Genomic DNA, 9,715 nt, shown 5'->3' with positions numbered 1-9,715 from the left:
CTTTGTAAACTGTGTGTCTATTTGAGAAAATGACACTGATGATTGCTAGTCACCTTTTCCATACTGCTTCACGCAACAAAAAGTCCAGCTTCCTGTATTAAATTTTTCCTTAAAAACCAATAAAATCTGAAATACTAAGATTGCTACTGCAAATAGCAAAAATGAGCTATTCCTCAGCTTCAGACTGAGGTGGATATAATGGGATGATACACTGAAGAGTAAAATGTGGCCTTTCTTAGATCAGATCAGAAATCTGTTTGCTGTGTAGCGCAGAAAGACCCTCACCAAAAACCATTTTTCTGTATGCATTGTGATGTCCTTCACTGTGAAGGGTAATTATTTTATTTTTTTTAAGTTACAATTCAATCTAATAATGTGCAAATAGTACTCTAAGCCTGCGGTGTGCTGTCTTTGCCAATAAAAACAATATCCTGCACATACTAATTTCCTATAGGTAGGTACACAGTGATAGCAGCAAATGCTACCACAAGAAAGCCTTTAAATTTATAACCAATAAAATGTGAAGGAAAGCAAAGTGATTGTAATTCATTCTTTATTATATATTTTTATTAATAAGTACTGTTACTTGAGGCATGCATAATAACACTGCAACAAGTATATCTATCACAGCATTACAATGGTAACTCTCTGAAACCTGGAATTCTTGCATTTTGGGAACTGTCGTTACTGCTACTGTAGTCTTATACGAGAATAAAATCAGCTCTCCCTGATAAAGCAATCCACCTCCAAAAACACCCAGAGAAGACTTTGGCACTAACAGCATATTTGGTTGTAGTTACATTACACCAAGTGATGTAACCAGTGAAGACACAATATCAAATTTTAGCTGCAATTTGAATGATACCTGGAGAGGGAATAAAGGAATTCATCATTCAGCAATTGCTTAGAAGACAGACAGTGAATAACACAAATCTAATTATTGTTTTTAATCTTATTTGTTATTGTTACAGGAAAAAGACATTACTCCTTTTCTCGTAGAGAATCAGTCATGCTTATAGTAAAAGAGCGTCATTTAAAACCAAAACTATATTGAAGTGCCAATACACAAAACAAAGATCTCTGGGTCCGGCCACGAGAAACTGATCTTGGCAGATAAGGAGTCGTCATTCTCTGCTCCTGTTCTGACCATTTAATGGGGGTGAATGCCTCTGTTAACAGAGCAGCACGTGCTCAAGCCCCAACTATTCCAGTTTCAGTTAAGCTGTCAAACTTCTCACCAAACTACTAATGGGATACTGGAGAGTGAATGCCAACAATGTTGTTAATAGTGGCAACAAGTAATAGAGAAGGGATAAATAAGTGAAGTGTCTAGGGCTGTGGCCGCTCCACCCAAGAACCTGCATCCCTGTGGGCACAAATGGAGACCAGGCCTTTCAGAATGATGTACCTGCAAAACAAGGTGCAGAAAAGCATGCCAGACACATGGCCTTTGCACTTTCTGCAACATGCAAGGTAAGGGTAAAGCTTCACTCTTGTACTGGAACTGCACTGAAGTACTTCAGACCCACAACTGACAGCTTGACATCTAATCAAATATAGAAATCTAATTTTCAGCTACTTTAGAATCGAATGCATGAAAAGAACAATATTTTAGAAAAGTGCCTGTTATCCTGAGTCATTATGTAAGTCATTTGTAACTTATTTTTTTACACTACCTAGAAGCCGTACAAGACATGAGTACATAGATGTGTGTCTACTTTGGATTAAAATACCAGATTTGTGTTTTTTTTTTAACTACTGAACCAGAATTATTTCTAATTGGATCTAGCACATTTCTAGTCTTGTCTGTAGTGTGCAAAAACATGTTCCAGGGTTAATACAAATTCATAAGGGAACTAAGGAAAAATGCACAGTTGGGTTAACTAACACTTGGCATCCTGCACCTTCCAAAATTTAAGCCAAAATTATTTACCCAAGTTACTGATGTATGAATCCATAAGGATGATGATGTTCATGCAGAGACCCAGTAAAGTGGCACTGTAATAAGAGCATTCTGCACTGCATTCACTGGGTCAATTTAAAGATATTTCAAACTTTGTGGTAAGTTCAATCCTCCTTCCTGGCAGGTAATTCCCCTGCACCTTCACTGCAGGGAACACCTCTTCAACAGGTTATTAAATAAACTTTCTTATTCACAGTACATAGTTCTAAGAACACAAGAAACTATTATTTTCACTAGAGAGAAATAAATATGGGGATAAGAATCCAACTTCATTATAGCCTCACATCTCCACAGTCCATGATTATTATTGACATAAATATAAATCTTTAAACAAAAATACAGCAGTATAACACCAGAGGGCCAGAAACCCTTCCCCATTTTCAGAATTAGAACAATACAGACAGATATCAGCAACCAGTGCTCCATTTGAAATGGCAAATCCTGGTGAAAAACAGTTTCCTAGCATTAATGAGTCAATATAGCTAATTCCCTGATCTATTTTAATCCTTCTGCCAATGGCACCCTTCCCCTTCAGAATATAGTTCCATTTGCAGCAGTAAATGCACACAGTGTTCTCATCAATTAAACCCTTCTGTAATTTATGAGTGTTATTCTTCATGCTCCTTAAGTCTCTGCACATGCAACAGAAAATGAATGCTGCAGTGGGGTCACATCCAGTGAAAATCCTTTGGAAAAATATTTTTCATTGCAAAACATGCAAGTTTTGTAAATAAAAGTGTGCAACTTCATCTTTGCATTACATTTTACACTAAGCAGAGATAAGGAGAAACAGGAGCTGGCAGATGACAGGAGAAGACAAAAAAGTAAAAACCTCATGTCTGACAGCTTTAAACATGAAGAATACAAAATCATAGCACAATTTTTCAGGCTGTAAAGGAGCTCAGGAGGCTACATAGTCCGATCTCCTTCTCAGAGGAGGGTTAACACTGAATTCAGACCAATTAGAAGATGTTCCAATAAAACTGGACCTCCCCTCTTTAAGCATTTAAATTGGATATATACATCAATGTGCCTGCAGTAAAGTGAGCTCCATAACTACGTGCATACCAAACAAAATAAAACAAGGAACTGGGTAGCTAAACATATATACAATGAGTACATCTAATCACTTGTAGTCATGTACACTTCAGAAAAAAAAAAAAGAAAAAAAAGAAAAAAAAATCTTTTCCTATTAAACCATGGGTGTTTTAGGGGGAAACACTTTCAAAGAAGCATTACAATTCTTCTGAATACAGGCTGAACTGGTTGCTGTGCAGAACTCTTGTACTATGAACAGATGTCACAGTTTCAGCTAGTACTGTGGTAACATCATACAATCCTCAGAAGCAAGAAACAAGAGCAACAATTCCTACATCACTTTTTCATTTTTAATTTGGTAATTATCAAATGGTTTCAGAGCAGGCACTACATTATTGCAAACACAATCAAGTATTAGTATTAACGTAATGTTGAAAAATAACCTTTTCACCTCAGTATACGCACACGCATATGCACACACATACAAACATAATTTAAAAAATCTGTACAGATGAATTTTTCAGGAAGCAACTGTACCACAAAGAATTCATTTCTGCATCCTGACGCGCCATGAATTATAACCCATTTTTTTGATGATAGGCTTTAAGGACACAAAATGCCATGCAATGCTACTCAGTAGAAAATGAACCAGTAAGAAAATTTATCTAGTTCATGCTCAGAGAAAACACAGAATTCCTTAAATAAAACAAGTGCCAATTTATGAGAAATCAGAAATATTTATTGTCCTTGAGCTTGAAAGGATCCAGTTACTGTGGCTCCTTAAGCTTATCCCCTTAGTAGACATGAACAAGGAAGTATGTGGCTATGAGAACCCAAGATTCCTCATTTCTCATTACCAGATGCAAAGGCGCTTCAAGAAAGGAGTACCCTTGTTGAATCTGAGTCTGAGAGTCCATCTTCTTGATTGCTGGCCTCATAATCACCCACATTATCAGCTAATTCAATATCTTGATCATCATTACTCTCTGCACTATAATCAACTTCTTCAAGGAAGCGAGGCTCATCTTCATCCAAAACGTATGTTGTAGGGCTAAAATGAACAAGAAGTTGCATAAATTATGTTAAAAGCTTTACCCTGAACACAATATCAGACTGTGCCCTGTCGCTATTCTGACATAATCCAAAAGTGACCTCAGGAAAAGGACAGTTTACCTGATTGCATGTAAGACAGCTAAGAGACAAAAACACACTCTAAACTAATTAGTCAATCATACGTAACCCATTATCAAAATGTGCCATGACAAGTCAGCTCTATGACAAAAAAAAACAAACATTAAACCGATGACCTGTACAAAGATCATAAAATTATATCACTATCACACACTGCTGCAGGGAACATATACAGAAATAGCAGCTGCTATCATATCTATTATGTCTATGTCTTCAACTCATGGCCTCCAAGAATAGTGGAACTGCCATCGTAGTGTGAATTATAAGGAAGTTAGTAAGTAACTTTTTGATCATCTCACCTTCCTAGGACAGATGAAACAACAACCAAAACTAAAGGCACTTTCCAGACACAGTTTTACTACTCCCCCTTGGGACAGAAAACACTTTCTGCTTAAAAGCGCTAAGTATTGCTAAATGTTTCATAAGTGATTTTACATTCTGATGAAGTACTAAGGTTTTCAATGCATATTTCCTAGTAATCAACTCACACACAACTAAACCAAACAAATACTCTTACTGAGAGAGATCACAGGGTACTTGTATGATTAGTTGCCTATAAATTTTGATGACTTCTGACTTAAGGCACACTTCAACTTATCTTGGTTGTGGCTTTAAAATTAAAAGGATTAATCTCTGCTTCTTTCTATTAAGAGCTTAAGTGGATCACCTGAATCTTCAATGCAATTTCTCTGTTCAGTATAAATAAATCTCACACTGCTTTTCTTCTACTCAATAAAACACTACATTATAACCTTTTGTGCTGTTGGCAGCTAATTCATATGTTGGAACAACAACAAATGAGAAGAATCAATAGTCCTAGCTTATTAAAAATGGAAATAAAACCTAAAAAAGTACAAAAATAAATTATCAAAGATTCAATTCGGTCAGCCTTTGGGTTTATATTTAAAATAATCTGCACAATAGTTCAACTGAACAAAGCTAGAAATTTCTAAAGATTTTTTAGCCTATAACTAGGGCAACAACCCAACATGGTGGTTAAAGAACTGGTGTTTGAACTAGGTGTTATAGCAAAATTGTTTCCATTTAGGACAGATTATAAGTGAGAAGAACAACCTATATCTTTACTAAGATGTCTCTTCATTTTACAGTTGGGGAAACCGAGGCATCATAAAGAAGGATACAATCACTTCATGTGAATAACCTGTCACAGAACCAGGAAAGAAACACAGGCTTTTGAGCTTTCATCTTGTGATGTTTTTTGCCTTAGACATTCACAGAATCACAGAATTGTAGGGGTTGGAAGGGACCTCTAGAGATCATCGAGTCCAACCCCCCTGCCAAAGCAGGTTCCTTACACCACGTCACACAGGTAGGTGCCCAGGCAGGTCTTGAATATCTCCAGAGAAGGAGACTCCACCACCTCCCTGGGCACCCTGTTCCAGTGCTCTGTCAGCCTCACTGTAAAGAAGTTCTTGCGCACATTCATGTGGAACTTCCTATGCTGAAATTTCAGCCCATTTCCCCTAGTCCTGTCCCCACGCACTACTGAAAACAGACCAGCCTCGCCACTATGGCTCCCACACTTTAGATATTTATAAACCTGGATCAAGTCCCCTCTCAGCCTTCTTTTCTCAAGGCTAAACAGACCCAGTTCCCTAAGTCTCTCCTCATAGGGGAGACGCTCCAGGCCCTTCACCATCTTTGTGGCCCTCCACTGGACTCTTTCTTCCCAAGAGATCCCTGTCTTTTTTGTACTGGGGAGCCCAGAACTGGACACAGTATTCCAGATGAGGCCTCACCAGGGCAGAGTAGAGGGGGAGGATCACCCCCCTTGACCTGCTGGCTACACTCTTTTTAATGCACCCCAGAATGCCATTGGCCTTTTTGGCTACAAGGGCACACTGCTGGCTTGTGGCCAACCTGTCGTCCACCAGGACGCCCAGGTCCCTCTCAGCGGAGCTCCTCTCCAGCAGGTCTTCCCCAAGCCTGTACTGGTGCATGCAATTATTTCTTCCTAGATGCAAGACTCTACACTTGCTTTTGTTAAACCTCATCCGGTTTCTTACTGCCCAGCTCTCCAGCCTGTCCAGGTCTCGCTGAATGGCAGCACAACCCTTCAGGCATGTCAGCCAATCCTCCCAACTTCGTGTCATCAGCAAACTTGCTGAGGGTGGTCACTATCCCCTCATCAAGGTCGTTGATGAAGATGTTGAACAAGACCAGACCCAGCACAATTCACATTCACTACCTGAGAAGTTTTCTATGAGGGGAAAAAAAAAGTTGAAATGTTTCACTTATTCAGTGAGATACCACCAAGTATATCACATTTCAACAAATGCACAACTTTTTTGCAGCTCCTGCATCTAACCACTTAACATAGATGTTTATTTATTTGGTTTTATATACAAGGAATCCAGATTGCAATTGCAGAACAGACAATGTAATGAAGTTCACAGTGAGTGGAGTCATTAAAACCGAATGATGGTCCTATCTTAACTAACAATTCTTCATTCTGAAACTGTGGTATATGCCATATATATATATATATATTTATATATATATATTTATATGTATGTATAAGAAATGCTTCACAAGGTGTTGACAGTGGAACATTAATACACTACAGCAGACTCTTAGGAAAATTCATGTTAGTAAGAGCTTCTGTAGTCTAGTAAAACCCTTTGAAAAACTTCTTAAATAAATGCCATTATTTGGGAATTAAATTCATGTAGCTATTCCAATACAAGAAAAAAACAGGGCAACCAACACAGCCTGTTCTATGAAGTATGCAAAGTGCTGGGCAAACAAGGAAACCACAGATTTTACTACATAGACATGACTTGTCAATTCTATGTTCTATTTTTCACTGCATTGGAAAATGCAAACATGTACGTATTCCACATTTCTGTCACAGTTTTGTGCATTTATTTCATATATATGCAAATGTGCTTGAATATGTATGCACACTCCTGACTTTTACTAAGTTAGATAGTGTGCACAGCCTTTAAAGTGAGTATGTCTGACAGATGTTTCAGATATTTGCTCTGGTGTGTATACATTTAGTTGACATTTCTTGTTTGATAAGTCAAAATTATAAATTACATTCTCTATTCAAGACAATAACCAATATAAGAGATCTGATTCTTAAAACAACATAAACATTTAACTTAAAAACTGGTTCCAAAATCTGCCTCAGTCTTAGCTGTCTACTGCCATCCGAAATACAATGTGCCATCACTTCTTTAATAACTGAAAACAAGTATTAAGATTATATTTCTCCAGTTTTTAATTTTCTCCTTCTTGAAACTTCATTTCTTGCAAAATGGTACTCTAGTACTTTCTACATTCGTAAGAGAAACTTACATACCACTTATACACATTTGCTTTCCCATGGTGTTTTTGCATCTGATGTAGATATTTAAATTTCCATAAATCTTTATTCTACAGGGTAGCATGTATCTGCAAAGTATAATTATCAGTTCACTCTTTCAAAAAAAGCAGAAATCCAAACAACTGAAAGAATTATTGCTGCTTAATCAAATTCTTTATTTGCCTCCCTGCCACTGCCCATTCTCAACATACATTGTGATAATATACTTTTAGCTGCCATCGTGCTGTTTGCGTTCATTTCAATTTCTTAACTTTCCCATTGAACTGCTTCTAATTAACTTGCTCAATAATCCCTCTTCCTCTACCCATACACCTCCTGCTTTTGGTTTTAAAAGGGAACCATTATTTTTCTCAAGTTAGCAGAGGTTGTTTATCGTTGAACTGCAGTTAGTGGTGCAATGCATAATATCTGTGCTTTATACTATAAACTTCCTTTGAAGTTTCGCAGAAACTTGCTTAAACAAATTTAATTGTGAAGTAATGAAATCATCAACGTGAAGTCATAGAATCATAGAATCACAAGGTTGCAAAGGACCTACAAGATCATCAGTCCAACCACCCTCCCATTACTGTAGCTACAGCAAACCACTAAACCATATCTCATAGCTCCTCAACCAGATGCCTCTTGAATACTGCCAGGGTCAGCAACTCCACCACCTCCCTGGGCAGCCATTCCAGTCTGAAAGAAAAATCAGACTGATTTAATCTAAACCTCCTCTGGTACAACTTGTGGCAATTCATTGTCTAGAAGAGATAAGTAATACACTTGATACAATTATGTGTTCTTCACATTTATTAAGAACTTTAAGAATATTCCTTTAATATCATAAACTATTTTCTACAACACTAGCCATCACATAAAGTTACCTTAACGCTTTGTGGTATCATTCTGAAATACATTCTGTAAAACTCAAAATTGGATTAAATTACTTGGATTTAAAAATTGTTAACTGTAGTACTTTACACACTAATATTTGGATCACATTTCCACAAGTGGAAGAAAAGCATGAAAAGTGTTATCACGGCATCACAGAATGACTGAGGTTGACAAGGACCTCTGTATCCATTTCATAGAATCACAGAATCATAGAATGACCAGGGTTGAAAAGGACCACAATGATCATCTACTTTCAACCCCCACCACCATACGCAGGGCCACCAACCAGGCTGCCCAGAGCCACATCCAGCCTAGTCTTGAATGCCATCAGGGATGGGGCATCTACAATCACCCTGGGCAACCTGTTCCAGTGCATCACCACCCTCTGTGTGAAAAACTTTTTCCTAATCTCTAATGTAAACTTCCCCTGTCTCAGTTTCAAACCATTCCCCCTTGTCCTATCACTGTCCACCCTCATAAACAGGCATTCCCCCTCCTGTTTAAATGCTCCCTTCAAGTACTGGAAGACTGCAATGAGGTCTCCCTGGAGCCTTCTCTTCTCTAAGCTAAACAAGCCCAGTTCCCTCAACCTTTCCTCATTTGTCCAAACCCCTGGCCAAATAAGGACCAGAGCAGGATGCCCAGGAATACATCCAAGAGACTTCTGAAGATTTCCAAGGAGAAGAACCCACAGCCTCTGAGCAGCCCAAGTCAGTGCTTTTTCACCTGCACAGCATGGAAGTGCTGCCTGGTGTTCAGATTAGATGGTAGGAGGAAAGTTCTCACTCAAGACACTGAACAAGTTGCCCAGAGATGTTGCAGATGCCCCATCCCTGGAGGAGTTCAAGGACAGCCTGGATGGGACCCTGGGCAGCCTGATCTGGTGGGTGGCCAAGCTGCCATAGCAGGAGTGTTGAAACTAGATAATCTTTATGGTTCTTTCCAACTCAAGACATTCTACAACATAATAATCTTAGCCCTACAGTTCTACTCATCCTCGTACTTCCATGTCTCTCTTACACCATGATTCTGTCCAGGCAGTTATTAAGATGGAAAGATAGAAAGTAGGTCAAATTTGGTTTCCTTTTGGCAGTCTAAAAGGAGAGACCTTTTTGCAAGAGGATCTTTGTCACATTCTCCCGCACGAGCACTGCACTCCTTGCCCCTACCACACTGATGCATTTTCTCAAGTTTAAGAGTGTAAGTGCAGAAAAATGGATTTTGCAGTTGTTTTTTCCCTTTCACACAGTCCCTTTTAGCAGTCAGCTCTTTCAACTGTTTCATAGATACCCAAA

General features: G+C 38.4%; 1 protein-coding gene across 6 annotated transcripts in view; it reads right to left on the bottom strand.

The window, feature by feature from the left end:
* Positions 1–537: 537 nt before the first annotated feature.
* AGTPBP1 (ATP/GTP binding carboxypeptidase 1) overlaps positions 538–9,715 on the bottom strand; it is a 68,366-nt gene continuing 59,188 nt past the window's right edge. For all 6 annotated transcript variants that reach the window (XM_072360204.1, XM_072360205.1, XM_072360210.1 and 3 more), the window contains one exon: positions 538–4,052. In XM_072360204.1, coding sequence (XP_072216305.1) covers positions 3,875–4,052 — 178 coding nt within the window. In that variant the 3' untranslated portion in view covers positions 538–3,874. The remainder of the gene's footprint in view (positions 4,053–9,715) is intronic.

The sequence above is a fragment of the Excalfactoria chinensis genome, chromosome Z (assembly GCF_039878825.1).
Source record: "Excalfactoria chinensis isolate bCotChi1 chromosome Z, bCotChi1.hap2, whole genome shotgun sequence".
NCBI lineage: Eukaryota > Metazoa > Chordata > Aves > Galliformes > Phasianidae > Excalfactoria > Excalfactoria chinensis.
This window is presented reverse-complemented; position numbering and strand designations above follow the sequence as displayed.